Consider the following 18,360-nt stretch of genomic DNA (forward strand, 5'->3'; position numbering starts at 1 on the left):
CACACTGTATAACATATGAAATGTTGTTTTGGTCATTCTAAAATGCCGTAACCATTTCATTATTAGTGTTTTTACATTATGAATTACCTCCAGATCTGTCAAGAGCATCTGCGCTTCCTGGCTTTATACGCCACCATGCGTTCATTGCATGTCGCAATCGTCTTCTGAGGTGCAAGTAATGTATTAAATAAGAAAAGATTCACGCAGCTTCTCCTAGCACAGCAAATGACGATTTCACTGTTGACATTTGGCACCAGTTAAACAGGAAGTGACTATTTTTTTCTCTTTGACTCGTTAGATTGAAAGAGCTGCTTTATTCGCACGTCTTTTATGCAATATTCCAGTTTTGCACATAAATTCGTAATTTTGGATGGAAACATAGCATATTTGTTTAAATAAGCATCATTCATTCATTTTCTTTTCGGCTTAGTCCCTTTATTAATCCGGGGTCGCCACAGCGGAATGAACCACCAACTTATCCAACACGTGTTTTACACGGCGGATGCCCTTCCATCTCTGGGAAACATCCATACACACTCACTCACACTCATACACTACGGACAATTTAGCCTATCCAATTCACCTGTACCACATGTCTTTTGTGTGTGGATGTTTCCCAGATATGGGTTGCAGCTGGAAGGGCATCCGCTGCGTAAAAAAAATGCTGGATAAGTTGGCGGTTCATTCCACTGTGGCGACCCCAGATTAATAAAGGGACTAAGCCGACAAGAAAATGAATGAATGAATGAAGCATGATTCATTTAAACTACTTCATCTGACAAGATCTCCTGAAGCAAGACAAGACTTTGACTTAAAAAAAATATTATTTAACTGAAAAGAACTCAACAATCCACTAAAATAAACTAGTACTTAACTTAAACTAAAAGTTCTATTTTAATAAATTATATGCAGTAATAAACAAGTTAACGCCACAAAATGTTTTCCCAGAAATTCAACTGAGAGGCAAGTAATTGCACAAAAATTATGAATAAAAATAAACAACTTAAATATTCTTTTGAAGTGCAATCAAAAACCGCAATAATGAACTATAATCAAAATAGTGCTCTCTTGAAAGTCTAAAAAACCTTTATTTGATTTAATTTCATTTCCCCATTTAGACGATGCTTTTGTCTAAAGTGACTTACAAATGAGGAGGCATTCAGCAATTCAACAAAAAGAGGCAATACACACAAAAAGTACTAATAACACAAAGAAACTGTTAATGTTCAGAGATTTTGGAGCTAGAATAAGGAAAGAGGAGTGTTTTTTGTTTGCTTTTTATATGTGATGGGTTAGTTTCATTATATTATACGAGATTAGTTGTATTATATGTAGTTGTATTAGTTGTATTATATAGATTAGATGTCATTTATATGATGCGAGTGAATCAGTGTGGAATCATTTTTACATATTTCAAGCATAAAAGATTGTAGTGTACTTTATTGGGTGCCTTTATTAGGATATGACTATATGGGGGGGCGTGCGGTGAGATCAGGAAAAGTCCATGAGCCGGGACTCTAAACCAGGCCATGATTCAACGGTGCTGAACCCCTTTTCATCAGCACAAACCAGGTGTTAGTTCGGAGCCAGTGCTGACTTGGTTCATCTGGCGAGTCTTATAAAACTGCTTTGCACTTCCACCATCTAGAGAGCTACTGTAGAGCTAGGTCTGATGTCACGGCATGTGTCTTTTAAGTAACACAAATGCGGAAGTGTGGTAAGTACAAACTAATCATTAACAGTGCGCTGCTATTAATGTTAAAAACTTTGTGAACCTACATAGGCATCCAAACAAGCAAATCCAATGTGTTCATGCACTGCGCTGTAGTTTATATATATGGAGATTACGAGAGATAATAAACGCACTGTAATTTGAATAGACAAATATTAGAAGCAATGATGTGTTCAGCATAATGTTCCGCTGCCATTTCAAATACAGTCCACGACACAAATGGTTCTTCTAGCCAAGCAATGTTTTGGTGGGACTAAAGTACCACTTGTCCTTGTTCAGAGTCAGTGATTTTGGTGTTAATTGATTTGGAACTAGGGTCTGGCTGCGAACAAGCATCTGCCTTGGCGCATGATGCGCTTTGCAAGACCAGTCAGACCTTAAAAGATCTCATCAAATCTCATCACACCCTTAACTATTAAACATTCTGGCGAAGTGGATAGCACAATTGCCTCACAGCAAGAAGGTTGCTGGTTCGAGCCTGTGTGGAGTTTGCATGTTCTCCCCGTGTTGGCGTAGGTTTCCTTCGGGTGCTCCGGTTTCCCCCACAAGTCCAAAGACATGTGATACAGGTGAATTGGGTAAGCTAAATTGTGCGTAGTGTATGTGTATGGGTGTTTCTCAGTGATGGGTTGCAGCTGGAAGGGCATCTGCAGCGTAAAATAATTTGCTGGATAAGTTGGCGGTTCATTCCGCTGTGGCGACCCCTGATTAATAAAGGGACTAAGCTGAAAAGAAAATGAATGAATGAATGAATATTTTTTTAAATAACTTGCTATTTAATTATGTATTTAAAATGCTGCCACAAATACAGCGTAAGCTTGTGGAAAATGCTGAAAGGTTATAACATGATTGCTTTTTTATATCTAGTTCAGTGTTACAGCTAGAGTTCGGAATCCATATTTGCCTCATGATTTGAATAGAGATATAAAAGGTCACATTAGCATCAAAAAACAACAAAGGAAAAAAAACTAAATTCCAAAAACGTAGCGTAACTGAATTAAAACTATAAAAAAAACTATAAAACTAGAATATATTTAGCCAATTTAAAAAATATTTATTTTGACCCTAACTGTTGCAATGTGTAACTTTATTTTATTTTCTTATTTCCAAAAGACAAATCTACTGTTTTTGACTTTTTGTTTTGTCTAGTCTGTTCAAACATTAAGCAGTAGCCTCCAATAGGCCTATGCAATTTATCAAAATTTTATTTTAATTTTGGCCTCCAACAATTATAAAAAACTTGAATCAAGCCATTATGATTATTGCATCATATTATTAGACTATTGCATGTATTTTTTTTCTTTTTCTAAATTGTGAGAACTTATTTTTTGCCATTGTACCATTCTGCCTCAGTATTAAGAATTGTGAAATTTAATGATCTTTACAGTGCATATGTGTAATATCATCCTTATTAACAAGGGAAAAGATATATCATACAAATATGTTTAATAAAGCAAGACATTTTTCACAGTACTTCCTACATTTTTTCTTCTGATGAAAGTCTTGTTTGTTTTATTTCAGCTAGAATAAAAGCAGTTTTGATTTTTTTTAAAACATTTTAAGGTCAAAACTATACGCCCCTTGAGCAATATTAATTTTTGACTGTCATTGTTATACAAAGATTTGCCTAATGACCCTAACTTGCATAGTTACCCTAATTGACCTAGTTAAACCTTTAAATGTCACTTTAAGCTGAATATTAGAATCGTGAAAAACATCTAGTAAAATATTATGTACTGTCATCATGGTAAAGGTAAAAGATCAATTATAAATTAGTTATTAAAGCTAATATGCTTAGAAGGGTGTTGAAAAAATCTTTCCGTTAAACTTGGGGGAAAAAATATACATGGGACTTAATTACAAAACCTTTTGGTCACGTATAATCACTTTTAAATAACCGTGATTACAATTATGAACAAAATAATTATGACTATGATTTCTTTTGCATTATTGAGCAGCCCTAGTCTCTATGGTCACAAAGGCAGTACTGTGACGATCCTCACCTGTATGAGCTCATTGATGCGGTGCAAGTCATCATCAGCTCCAGCTCTCTTCTTTGGGATGAGCCCTTCCTGCAGGGTGGTCAACCGGCTGTACACATCATGCTCCAGGTTAGACTGTGATTAAAACAAGAAATAAATTAATATACTACAATACTGGCTTAATGAGAGGCTTTATAATTCATAACTGCTTAAGATGTAATTTATAACACAGTGAAACTTCTGTCATGTAACTACAGAGACTCATGGGAGGGGAGACACGCTCATCTGCAGAACCCACCAGCTGCAGCAGCTGTGCGGCACACAGATGCACTTTCCAGCCCTGAGCACGACAGGCTACTCCTCTCTGATTGGCCATGTCCTGAAGGCTTCCTTTCTTCTCCTCTGCAGAGACAGAAGGATGATTTTGAAAACACTGCAATCCACCAAAAAAAATCAAAGCCTGAACTAGGAAAGCAGGCAGAGAGTTTATTCCTACCTTTGACTCTGATGTCGCTGTATCTCTGGAAGTGGTGATATGCAGCTTTCCATGGGTTTCGGTACTGGCGAAGGTGAGTGTGAGGAGGTCTGGGACGCACCGGAACATAACGAACACCATCCTCATCTACAGTAATACAATCAAAGTTACAAATCAATAAGTGTACATGCGGAATCTGCGGATGTTTTTTGCTATTTCTGTGGAGAATTTTGGTAAAAATCTGCGGATTTCTGTGGAATTATTTTGGGAGTATCAGAAATAAAACCTTAATATGTGAAATAAAAAAATAACATCTTTTTAACTTTTATTTAATGTTTAAAATGCAAATCCAATTATATCCACTTTATTTGGTAAACAAAGCAAGTCTCTCATATAATATCTCTACTAAAAGACAGAAAATATTACTGTACTGTACATAAATCAGATGAACATTTTTTGATTAGTCAATAATATTACTGAAAATAATAAAAAAACTGAATAAATATAGATTTACACACATTTACTCAAGTAAATAAACACAATTAATTAATGGGCAAAAAATCTGCGGAAATCTGCGAAAAATCCACGGAATTCTGCGTGCGCAGATTCCGTGTGGGCCTAGCAATAAGTGATAATTAAAATATTATTATTAGTGATTAGTAGTTGGCAAGAATTAATAATTTTATTCCCATAAATAGGAAAAATAAAATAATAGAACCATAAGCACAAGTATTATTGGCCTTCATTCACTGTACTTAGTCAAAACATGAGATTTAACATCTACTTAATGTCTACATATTCTTTTTACACAAGATTCCAATGCTATTTTTGATTGCATCTTTTATATTAGGTTAAATAAATGTAAAAATTTGATTAGATTTTTTTTATGACATATTCTTCTTTCAATTGGCAAAATCACGTCTCTGACAATTCAATTCATCTTTATTTCTATAGCGCTTTTTACAATGTAGATTGTCAAAGTAGCTTAATGTAGCATAGCTTCTTAGCATAACCCAACATTTAATTACCTAAATTGTGAGTAAAAAAATTAATTAATAATAAAAATATGTTTAAAATTATTTATATAATAAATTCAATTCAAAGAGATTGCATGGTGCAGACTGCATCTGTAAATAATTATTTAGAAATTTCCTGTTGACATCCTTTCTATAAGGGCAGATGCACAAACACCATATTAATCAGCTTCAGTTACTAATAGAGCATACAAATGTGTGCATTTGTGACATATCAGGACACAAATTTATATTATGACATAGGTATGACAGTTTTTACAAGAAAAAACGTGACTTATGGCCCATTTCCACTGAATGGTACAATACAGTTCCTCGCTCGTTCACATATCATATGAGAAGCACTTCTCACAAAACAGATGCTTTATACACATAAACACTTTTGTATAAATGTTCATTACTAACCTTTCTAACCTTTCTTACTAACATGATTTGATTATAGGGTCACACTTTATTTTAATGGTCCATTTGTTTAATTGAAGTTGCATTGTATCTACATGCCTAATTCTCATTAGATTATAAGTAGACTATAAGTAGGTTGGGGTTAGGGTTAGTCTAAGTTGACATGTACTTGCAAAGTTTCTTACAGTCAGTTAAACGTCTGTTGAAGGAGCAGTATCAACAGATGTTAAGCACAGTCTAATTATACTCAAATGGACCATCAAAATAAAGTGTTACTGATTATAACTGCAGATCAATGTAGAGCGAAATAGCCTACTGTAACGTGTGCAATTTTATAAAATGAATAAATAAATGCAACACATACAGAGCCTTACAGTCCATGAAATGTCACCAATTACAGAAAACTACACAGCATACATTTTAAACAAGCAACATATAGCCCAGTCAGTGCAAACCTCTCATGCTGTATGTCTCTTTAATATTCACCAGCAGATGTAACATCTTGTTATAAAGTAATTCCGTCATTCCGAGTTCATAATAGTCCAAAAGTTGATGATAGTAATTAAACATGGCAGTTTGTTCATGTTTCTGGTTGCTGAAAGAATCAATTGCTCCTTTGTTTTTTCCAGCTTCCAGCTTTTTTCACGTGTTACTCTCACATTTATCCGTTTCTGAAAGGATCGGATGTCAGAAGCACTTTAATAATCATGCGCATGTTATTATCATGAGCTCAAGAAGTTTGTTATTTCAAATATAGATGTGTGGCGAGCGCACACGAGCTCTCTGAAGAAAGTGAAACCACTCACACTTTTAGACGCCCTCATAAACAACAAGATGACATAAGGCGGATTCAGCTCTTCTTCTTGGCTTTGTGGCTGTTTATCAAGACAACGACAAGGTGTGTTTGAGTTTGAGTAAACCATGGCTCGTTATTATATTTATAATCTATTATTACAGTGTAATGTCTCGGCTGTGTATTTAAAAATGGCACTTCCTTTGTTTTCATTCTCCTGGCTTGTGCACACACTAGTGACGTTTGTCTGTAAACCAATAGCATTCAGTTGCACGTCTAGCTCCGCCTTTTGGTACTGGGTTTTGAAGTGATGGGCAAAGCGAGGCTTCATGAAACACTGAAACAGTTGAAGCAAATGTGTCGAAGCTTCGAAACGTTTCGAAACCCCACTCTACAGTGACGCCTAGTAGTCATTTTTTATGTAATGCACTGGAACAGCTTCAGCAAAGAACAGTTGAGCAAATTGAGGTATTTACCCCCAGTTTGTAGGATTGAACCCTCAAGTGATATGCGGTTAGGGTTCCTGACCACCATGCGGGGATTGTTGGTTCGAATCCAGGCTAATACAGCTATTTTGAAATGCTTTAATATCAGTTTGAGATGCTTTGTTCATGCATCGTTCTGTTTCAACGTTGGTCTGACATCCGAATAAACACTTTGTGAATAAATATGGCTTGTTTTGGTCATAAAACAGGGCTGTTGATAGCCCTGATTTTACAGTTACAAAAATGATGCTAAATTGATGGCGTATCTGCAGCTGTATCCTATCTAGACTACACCATAAACAGTCACGATTTAGGAGTATTTGTACAAGTCAGGATTCGAACCCAAAAGTCATTTGAAGCCTGTAACACGCACATGCACGGTCCACTAGGCCATACGAGACAGAAACTTGTATCTGACCCTGTCAGTCAAATGCAGATTCTCCTGGTCTCGAAACGCTTCTGAACTGATCAATGCTTTGAATCGCTTTAGTCACGTGACCTGGGTGTTTCGGATCATGCTTCGGTACAGTGTTTCAAAACACTTGCGCGTCAGGATCTCGACACTGTGTCGAAACGTCAGTTTCACGTCAGCCATCCCTACCGTTTTGTTGTGCTAGTTACCCTTTGGAAAGGGTACCCAAAAAGTGGTGTGGTATAGTTTGTTTTTTGGTGGAACTGCCATAAAAGCGTACCAAACTGTACTGTACCACTCAGTGGAAATGGGCCAATATTTATGTGGACATTTCCAGTGTCCTTCAAAAGGCTTAGGTTTTATTTAGAAAGTAAAATGCAGTTTCCTGTAAGGATTGGGTTTGTGAAAGAGTTAGAGTAGGGTTGCTAAAAAATAAAGTTTGAACATTATAAAAACAATGGAAATTTGTGGGGTATCCCCTCAAATCACAAAACAAATGTGTGTGTGTGTGTGTGTGTGTGTAGACTCACCAACATATTCCCTAGGTGGAGACTCATGTCTCTCCGGCCTGTTTCCTGGAGCTCGACTGCTAGCTCTCTCTTCATCTGTGCTGTTGGTCTCCACCATCTCCGTCTCCTCAGTGGAGATCACATGCTGCTGTTTCCGGGGTTTCTTCCTTGGAGAGGCACCAGGCAGGAGCTCTCCAGGTTGAGCAGATACAGTCAGAGCCGAGGACTGCGAGGAGAGGGATGGAGCTGGACCCGTCGAGGAAGGAGCTAAAGGTACTGAGATCAAACAAACTTATTACACATTAATCTTGAAAACGTATTGAATTAGAGTGCTTATGCAAGCAGACATCACTGAAACTGGATGGAGAATTGACCATACGACAGATAAATGACAGATGCAGCTGCACTGAGAAGAGTTATCCTTCACTTTGTCATGAAAGCGTTATTTCAGAGGTGTCCAACCATGTTCCTGGAGAGCCGACATCCTGAAGAGACATTCTTGGACGTTTCATTGACCCTGATTAGCTGTTTCAGATGTGTTTAATTAGGGCAAAGGCTAAACTCAGCAGGACAGTGACTTTTCAAGAACATGTTAGGACACCCCTGCTTTAAAAGCTTACTGTATTCTCTGAAGCAAACAGGAAACATCTCTATTTCCGTCGATGGGAAAAAATCATTCAGTGACTAGTTAATATTTTCCTCAAAATGAGTAAGTAAAATCAAAAATGAACTGAATTTGTTTGTTGTTTTTAAGGACATGACTTTTGTTCATCTTACACTTCTGTGATGCTGTGATTTTGTCTTTATTAAACAGCATGTAAATGGAACATTACATGGATTTTGACTTTTTCTCCCACAGCTGAAGTAAACATCTGTAGAGTAACGACTTGAAAATAGCTTCATCCAAAATACTTTCCGTTAACTCATTTGCATCTGCTAAGCATATGTTACACATTCAGTTTTTGACATGCTGACTGTCTGACTTCTTAAAGGGACAGTTCACCAAAAATGAAAATGTAATCACTAATTGTGAGAAAAGTGGAGACAAAAGATATTTCAAAGAAAGCTGAAAAACTGTAACTACTGACTTCAATAGTTGGAAAAACAAATATTATGGAAGTCAATAATTACAGGTTTTAACAACTTTTTTCAAAATGTCTTCTATTGTATTTAACAAAATAAACTCATAAAGGTTTGTAATGGCTAGGCGGTTAATTCTTCTGAACTGCAAGATCCCTTACCCCCCTTCTCACACTTGTTGGATAAGAAATGTTCTTTATTTTATGAAATTAGAGAAAATTAGTACTCTCTTCACCGACCTACCACTATTTTCGTTAAACTCTGGAAAACCCTTCACAAACATATCAAAACTCTTCGGCTTGACCCCACCACCCCCAACTCCAGGCTTGGTACTGGATACTAGTTCTGGTCAGCACATTGTAGACCTGTATTTTCTGTATGTAAGATTGCACTAGTGTTTTTTTTTTATTTATTTTGAATGTTATTTTTTTTGTTGCTCAAAACACTCTTCAGTATATTTGCTTATTGTTACACGTTTCTGTTGTCCTTTTTGTAAATTTCTGTAATGTGTTTTACAATGTATAAATAAAACACTAAAAAAACAAAAGAAAAACAAAAAAGGTTCGTAACAAGGGTGAGAGAAGTATGAGAGAATTTTCATTTTTCTGTAAACTATCCTATTTACACCAGGGTCGACTTTCCATTGTAGTTTAATTATTTTTGTCCTTTGTACACAACAAACTGCATCCTAAGGCCCTGATGACACCGAACACACTTTTTACGTTGAGGCGCATCTTTTGAATGATTTTCTAATGGCTGTGAGCATTTTGTGCGCTACTTATAAGCCCTGCACGCCTCGTGTTTTACCACCTGCTGCACCTTGGGTCGTTGTCATTGTGTGCTGTGCACCAACAGTTGAAAAAAAGTCAACTCTGAGCGGAAGAAGCACGTTATGTTAGTCGCATCTTTTTCATTCTGCAATCAAATGAAAGCAGAGGTGGGGTTTCGGTTGAGGTGACAGCAGTGTTTGTGTTGTCAAGATGACTACAGAGACTTTTAAAGATGGAGGAGCTGTTTCAAATTATCAGAGCTGTATGACTTCCCAAATCTTAAATAGCACAATATTATTAAATATTACATTTATAATAATATCAACAGCAATGCTCGTGCACAGCTAGGGCTGCACGATATTGGAAAAATTGGACATTGCGATATTTTATTTTTCTGCAAAATATATTGCGATATAGTGTATCGAAACAATTTCACCAAATGAGTGAATTGGATTATTTGGAAAGTACTCAGTCACACTTCATTTTAAGGTTCAGTTCTTGCTATTAGCAAACCATTAACTATGACTTTTCCTTCAATAAACTCCTAATTTGCTCATTATTAATAGATATTAAGTTAGTTAGGTATTGGGTATAGGGGTGTAGAATAAGATCATGCAGAATCTGTAGTTTAAAAGTACTAATAAGCAGCCAATATCTCAATAACATGCATGCTAATAAGCAATAATGAGAATTGGTCCATACAGTGTTATCAAATGTGTCATTTTGATTGATTGGGATGATTCTGTAGAGGCCTGAATCATGCATAAAATGTAATAAACAAACTATAAGCATAGATAAATTCATTAAAGTAAAGATAAAAGGTAAATAAACAGTGCATGTTTTATGGTTTTGTTTATGTAAATATAAAAATTACATGCATATTGCATATCTATGAGATGTAACTATTGCAGATGTGTATATTGCATTATATATTTTTTAATATAATTTATAGATTTCTTTTTTCTATTGTGCTTTTATTGAGTCTATTCTATCCTTTGCTCTGGTGGCATGGTTTGGAGGTCTTTCTCTCAAAAACAGGAATAGACTGAGCCAGGTTGTTAGGTGGTCTAGCAGGTTGATTGGTGAATCACAGCTGAGTATTGAATCCCTGTTTAGTAGGCAGCTTTTACGGATTGCCTAGAACATTAGCAGCTGTAGCTCTCATCCTCTGTCTGAGGTGTTTATCCTGCTCCCTTCGGGTCGAAGGTTTCAGATGCTTTTTAGTAGGACTAAATAGTTCAGGAATAGCTTTGTCCCATCATCTATTGTTACTCTGAATAAATTGTAATCTTTTATAAGGTATATGTGGGTATGTATGTGTGTGATTTAATTGTTTGTATCAAATGACAAACTTTGCTGCAAAAAGAATCTACCTACGGGTACTAATAAAGTCAGCTCTAATAAACTCAGCTCAGTAGATGCCAAAACGATATATTGTGCAGCCCCACACACAACATGCAACTGATTCAGTCGTTGTCTATTTTATTGTTTGTTTCTTGAAAAAAAGGATGTGTGGTGCACCACAAGTTCTCAGAACATAAAAGTGCATTTGATCGGCCCAAAAGCAATTTATTTCCAATTTATCTGGGGACCCAGAATCAGCATTTTGTATGATTTTACCACTGTTTTAAGGTCAATAGTTTATAGTAATACTGACTCTACAGTAGGGCTGGGGATAAAATCGATATTGGTATTTATTGACCGAACACCATTGTCAATATCGATAATAAAAAAAGGTTTGTTTCATGCAAGTAGAACTAACCAATCTGCTTCACACTTGGTATGGAATATACACATTTCAGTAATAACGGCAAACTAATTACCTCAGACAAACACAAAGCAAGCTCTGTCGCTTGTCAATTTAGGCCAGAATAACAACACATGCGAAAATGAGTGCCGTATAGCAGCAGTGAGGAGATTGTAAATTAAAAAGGATGTCACCAGAGTGGCTTTTTGGTTTCTTTTCTTGTGCATCCCAGCCGCTAGCAACCCATGTGAAAGATTTTTTTTTTAGTATAGGGGTTATGCAGTCATTCAACTTCACAATTTGTAATGTTGCAGTGTGTATTTGAATAATGATGGTTGGTTTCTTTACTTAAAAGCTCAAATTTGATTAACTCTGTATTGTTTTGTTTAAAGAGTTTGAGGTTAACTGCATCATTATTATTAACATCTTACAGATCTTGATCTACCTTTACCATTGCACACATATTGTAACATAATATTTATCAAGTTTAAGAGTCTCTTTAACTCTTATGTTTATTTTACTATGAAGTGATGAGATATTTTAGTTTAAATATTTTAGTTTTTGACTATTAAAACCTGGGACCAGCTGGGATGAGAATCAGCACCTCCAAGTCCGAGGCCATGGTGTTCCACTGGAAAAAGGTGGTTTGCCATCTCCAGGTTGGAGGAAAGTCCTTACCCCAGGTGGAGGAGTTTAAGTATCTCAGGGTTTTGTTCACGAGTGAGGGAAGGATGGAACGTGAGATTGACAGGTGGATGTGTGCAGCGGCAGCAGTAATGCAGTCAAAAGTACCGGTCCGTTGTGGTAAAGAAGGGGCTGAGCCGAAAGGCAAAGCTTTTGATTTACCGGTCAATCTACGTTCCTACTCTCACCAATGGTCATGAGCTTTGGGTCATGACCGAAAGGACAAGATTTCGGGTACAAGTGGCCGAAATGACTTTCCTTCGCAGGGTGGCAGGGCGCACCCTTATGGATAGGGTGAGGAGCTCTGACACCCGGGAGGACCTCGGAGTAGAGCCGCTGCTCCTCCACATCGAGAGAAGTCAGCTGAGGTGGCTCGGGCATCTGTTTCGGATGCCTCCTGGACGCCTACCTAGGGAGGTGTTCCAGGCATGTCTCACCAGGAGGAGGCCTTAGGCAAGACCCAGGACACACTGAAGGGACTATGTCTCTCGGCTGGCCTGGAAATGCCTCAGGATCCCCCTGGAGGAAGTGTCTGGGAAGAGGGAAGTCTGGGGTTCTCTCCTAAGACTGCTGCCCCCGCGACCCGGCCCCAGAAAAGCGGCAGAAAATGAATGATGATGAATGAATGACTATTAAAACGATTTGCCTTAGTAATGTTGGTAAATGAAAATAAGGTGGTTAAATAAAAAAAATCCTAATATTCCTAAATGTATTGTTAAAAAATATTCAAATATATGGATATTGAATGATAGGAAATAGATATTGTGATAATTCTTTTGCAATATCGCCCAGCCCTACTCTATAGGAATTCTTCCTTCTGACAAACACACCCACCTGCTTGTGAGGTGTCCATTGGTTCGGCCTCCTGTTTGATTTTAACCTCTGGAAGCGTAGAGCTCAGAGCAGCTGTACTGCTGGCCGCTGGTTGGGTTGGAGAGGCCACTGCATTGGCCATGGAGGCAGGCACAGGTGGAGTGACGGCCATGGTTGCGGGCAGGGCTGAAAGAACAGCAGTGGGCTGAGAGGGAGGTGCTGGAGCAGGTGGAGCCAGAAGGGTGGGAATGGCCTGTGAATGATGCTGAACAGGAGTGGACAGAGTCTGCTGCTCACCAATATGACCCACCAGAGCCTCCACAGCTGCCATCACTGGAGGCGCCATTGCAACATGAACATCAGGTTTGGGCTTCACGCTAATAACAGAAAGAGCAGAATGTCAAGATGCATTCAGATCTGCTTGTATAAACTGCTTTAAAACTACTGAGGTCACACACGTTACAATATGGGACATGTTGTTATTGTTAGAGAATGTACGTATTTACTAACATCAACAAGATATAGCAAGATTTTAATAATGCATTAGTAAATGTTGAACATTAATAAATGCTGTGCAAGTAATGTTCATTGTTCGTTTGTGTTAGTAAATACATTAACTACATGTATTCTTATTGTAAAGTGTGGCCACTACAGATCACACACATGTAGAAGCTGTTAACAGGGTTCCCACATTTTCCAATTAATGATGACTTCAAGTCAGCGCTCATTTACAGACCAAACACTCAATTACTTATCGTTTCCAGCAGCAAGAACAGCTGTTTTTAATTTCCCAAATACAATTTCTTAGATGTGTTCAAATGTACTATAGAAGAATTTATACAAGCAACTCCTACAATCAGACAAATAGACAATATATCAATGATAATAGTTATCCAAACACATGATATCGCATCAAATTAACTTCCCACACGCAACACTGATGGATCACAATGTGAACACTGAGCTAGTTAAACAGTAATTCACATTTTTACATAAATTAGTGGGGAAAAAAACAAGTTTATGGAATACTATTTTAATTCTACAGTATTCAACAGTATTTCATTTATTATTACTTATTTGCTACTGAAGATGTGAGATGTGAGTAAAACAGTCAAACACATTGACCACATTTATTATTTTTTAATTGCCGGTATGTGTGCAGATATTTAAGAGCAATAGTTACAATAATATTTGACTATTAATAAACATTATTAATTAAGTAATGCAAGTACCTTGGTTCTATGCACTAGTTTTGAGATGTGGTCTGTGCACTTAAAAAAAAAAAGGATGATTTACATAAGCTTGCAGAATTTAATTTGGTAACAGCATGTACATTAGGTGGACAAATTAATAAACAGCTATGGTTTCACAAAAACAGAATAATTTTATTCAATTACTTATTTAATAGATATAATGCACATTTACAATACTGCATTTCTAAAAGTATATCCCACACTTCTGACACAACACCATGGTTACACTATGCTGTTGTATTAGCAGGAAAAATTATCATTTATCCATATTCTGGACGGCTGTTATCTTGATTAAAAATTACACCATCAAAAAAAATTCAGGTGTTTGAAATAAAAAATTTACAGTTCCTTAACATTTTCAGGACTGAAAAAAATATATTTTAACCATTATTTTTGGGAACCCTGTAAAGGGAACATTTAGAGCTAATCTTTGTAAGACAACAAAAGTTTTTCAGGCAGGGCTTACCCCGCAGGGCGAGGGGATCCCGACAGCCTTATCCCACTATCCACTCGGCCAGCGTTAGGCTCACTCGGCTGCGCTTGGATCAGACATTTACGCACTGCCCTAGAAATAAACCCCAAAAGTGATCTCACACTATTTATTAACACTTAATCTGCCTCAATACAAAATAAATAAAGAAAAGAAAAAAAGAAAAGAAAATAGCACACTGGATTCTCAGGATATCATTCATGGGTGAATATTGTAATGTTACTTCTCACATATGATGCAGAGTTTGACTCCTTAGTAGTTTCCATACTATAAATAATCATGCTTTAGGATAATGTGATGACTTACCCTTCAGTTATAGGTTTTTTGCGAAGGATGCTGGGTCGAGGGGAGGACACAAGTGTGGGTGCACCTGTGCCCGTGTGAGTCTGCACAATGGTAGTGACTGGTTGAGTGCCACTAAAAGTGCTTCCAATTGGATTGGTGACAAAAGAAGGACTTTCAGCCAAAACAACACCTGTAGAGCAAAAAAAAGATTTTAAATAAATAAATAAAATAACTTCAAAACACTGCACAAAACAAAGTCACTTATAACATCTGAATATTTTATTTGTCCTGGCGACATTCTTATTGGCCTTAAAGTAAAACAACATATTGTATTACAATATGGGTGTTTAAAAAATATCTTTTTTTTTTCTTTAAACGGTCAAAATTAAGGTACTAATGATTTAAAAACAGAATGTTAGCTTTCTCAAGACACTATAATTATAATACATTCTCATTTACTAACTAACTATAAAAGTATTGTTCTAAACTTACCTGCTGGTTTTGCTTCTGACTGAGGCTGTTGTGTGGTGACCGGAGCCTGCTGTACACTCTGCGTGCTGATTGGTGTGGCGGCATGCAGCCCTTGCACTCCTATTGGTGCAGGCTGAATGCCCTGAGCAGTCATAGAGGCTGGCTGGATGTTCTGGGTGCTGATTTGGGCAGATGGCAGTGCCATCAGCTGCATTTGGTTCAAGTGCATTGTGGTGGCGACTCCCACACCAGCTTGAGCAGGAAGAGCCGAGCTCTGAGCTGGAGCCGTGACTGGAGGATTCAAAAGAGCGAATGTTTGTAACATTTAAATACTTGCACAGATGTTCTACTTGAGTATGTGTGTTGCATTTACCTGGGTAGGGTCTGATGGTGGAGACAGAGCTGGTGATGGGGGTGTAGGTGTGGCTCAGGGGGTATGAGGGTGAAGGGTATGTGGGTAAAAAGTACTGAAACTGCACTGGCACTGATGGTCTGCAGAAAATGACGAGACAACATGATGTGAGCTTCAATTCAGTTATAATTCACTGGCTACTTTGGTTTAGTTGGTTTAATTCAATGGTGTCCAATTCTGCCCCAGATGACCAAAGTTCTGCTGAATTTCCTAGTAATCCTGAATAATTCTTAAATAGCTTGATTACTACAGTTAAGGCTGCACAGTATTAAAAAAAATCTAATTTTGCGATCTTTTTTTTTTTCTTTGATAAATATCGTGACATGAATAAAGTTTTACAAGATGGTTTGAATAGCTCTAATTGATGGTTCTCTGGGAAATCTAACATTATTCAGCTACAGAAATTAAATTAATCACAATGCCAAAAATGCTTTTCTTACTTCGGTTTGTTGATTCTAGTTCAAATATGAAATAAGTTCTTAGATCAAGTAAAAATATTGTTTTGTTTTCACATTCAGACGAAATAAGTCAGAATAAATTGCTAAATTGTTTGTAAAATAATCTTATTTTTGCTTTGAAATGAAAATATTTGGACTAGAACAGTGCTATTCAATTAGTTTGTCATGGGGGCCAGTTTATGAAAAGCATCCTAAACGAAGGGGACGGAGAGATATGACTTTCAATATGAGTGCTGACACAACTGCATATAAGAGCCCATATGTTGTATTTTTGCTCCTTAAGACACCCACGTTGGCTTTTTCTACATTAAAATGTTAATATATTGTATTATGAAACTACATAACATCACTGCATTGTACAATATAGGCTTTTTTTACAAACATATTCAAATGTTGTATTTTAGAGCACAACAAAAGCAGTGCATTGCTTAAGTAAACTTCTACATTCAGACAAATTCATGTGTTGTTTTGAAATGCATAACAATTATAGATGCAACAATTATAGATTTTGGTTGTATGATTATATAGCCTAAAGAGTAATCATGGTTTCATGGTTATCACGTCTAATGTAATTTTAAGCTTTATATTAGCTAGCTATATAGATTAACTGTTGTCATCATCTGCGTTCATACATACATAATAATTTTAATGGTAATTTGTGTAACATATCTTTTGTTTACATTGCACTGAATGGCACGCACAACTCTCACTGCTACAGCGTGAGATGTTTTCTACTGCGTGTTCCCGGAAAGCCGCGAGCGCGTTGCTCAGCTTGTGCCAGCATATTGGCATATTCTTACATTAGAAATAACAATCTTGCACACGATTGGGAACGGCCCGCTGCTATAGTTAATCCGGTGTGCGTGCGTATTTGCCTCGGTGTACAAGCTCGAAACTTTAAACTAGCGCATAGTTGGCAACTTGTCATAACTTTGTTTAGCTGCAGCAGTTTTGTTCCACGCAACAGAAATGCCGATTAAAGAAGCCTTTACGGTTACGTTCCCAGAATTTCTACAGAAAGTGGCCGTAGGTGCTTTCGATACAAAGCTCCTTCTGACTGGAACAATCTCCCTTCCTTTTTTAGATCAATTAGATCAATTTTTAGATCACTTAGTCTTTTTAGGGCTAATTTATTTTCTTTTCTGGAAACAACTTGCGAATGTTATTAATATTTGTTATTAATATGTTTATCTAGGCCTCAGATTGTGGGAAGTGTTTTAGGTGGAGTGTGCTGCTTGTTTGTTTGTTTGTTTGTCTTGTCAAGTGTATGTACGTTATGATGTGTTGTACTCGGTTTGATTTATGAACTTTTAGGGACGTCCTCGAAAATGAGATGATTCATCTCAAGGGGCTATCCTATTTAATAAATAAATTCAAATTCAAATTAACTAACCGTGACGAATAAAAGCACAGTTAATAGTGAAATCGGCTAATCGTTGCATCCCTAATAACGATATCAGTGCGGTTTCAGGCTGCCCGCGCCACTCGCTTATGGTAACTCACGCTCTGCGCAGCCTTCAACTGCTGCTCATGCTGTATTAAACAGAAGCACGTCACTTCGGAACCATAGCGGCCGTTTTTTGACTGAACCAAATTTATTTTTAATGTCTTGGTCCCACTATTTGGAGGGCCGGAACAAGCTGTGACTCTTCAAATCACGTGTTCTGTAGATCCTGGTCAACTATATTTCAGATTCAACATTGCATATCCTGACTATTGCAAATGCAAATTGCAATATCAATGCTGAAATAATATATTGTGCAGCTTTAACTACAGTTAAGGTGCATTTAACTGAGGTTGAAGCCAAACTGTGCAGGACAGCAAAGCAGTCCTCTTGAATTAAGTTTGGACACCACTGGTTTAACCATGTCAGGAAGAGTTTTTTGCCTGTTATCACTGCGAGCCTCCATTGTGACAGGGTTTGGAGAAGAACGATGACCTGAGATCGGAATCAGGTTGGGCCTTTCACCGGAGTACTCCTGCTGGATGCGTGGTGAATGTGATGTGTGGGCAATCGGTTGAGGAACAACTTTAGCTGGAAGATAAGAAACAATTAGCAAGAAAAACCTAATTCTG

The 18,360-nt window shown here is 37.2% G+C and overlaps 1 protein-coding gene across 3 annotated transcripts in view; it reads right to left on the bottom strand.

Annotated features, from left to right (window-relative positions):
• sap130a (Sin3A-associated protein a) overlaps positions 1-18,360 on the bottom strand; it is a 61,569-nt gene that overhangs the window by 1,952 nt on the left and 41,257 nt on the right. For 2 of the 3 annotated variants that reach the window (XM_056459932.1, XM_056459931.1), the window contains exons 11-20: positions 18,172-18,319; positions 15,788-15,906; positions 15,436-15,705; positions 14,965-15,133; positions 14,635-14,733; positions 12,937-13,292; positions 7,843-8,097; positions 4,211-4,336; positions 4,013-4,116; positions 3,736-3,849 (exon numbers count right to left, since the gene is read on the bottom strand). In XM_056459932.1, the coding sequence (XP_056315907.1) occupies positions 3,736-3,849; positions 4,013-4,116; positions 4,211-4,336; positions 7,843-8,097; positions 12,937-13,292; positions 14,635-14,733; positions 14,965-15,133; positions 15,436-15,705; positions 15,788-15,906; positions 18,172-18,319 (1,760 nt within the window). The remainder of the gene's footprint in view (positions 1-3,735; positions 3,850-4,012; positions 4,117-4,210; positions 4,337-7,842; positions 8,098-12,936; positions 13,293-14,634; positions 14,734-14,964; positions 15,134-15,435; positions 15,706-15,787; positions 15,907-18,171; positions 18,320-18,360) is intronic. The other variant, XM_056459933.1, reaches the window with a different exon arrangement.

Source organism: Danio aesculapii, chromosome 6, assembly GCF_903798145.1.
Source record: "Danio aesculapii chromosome 6, fDanAes4.1, whole genome shotgun sequence".
Taxonomy (NCBI): Eukaryota; Metazoa; Chordata; class Actinopteri; order Cypriniformes; family Danionidae; genus Danio; species Danio aesculapii.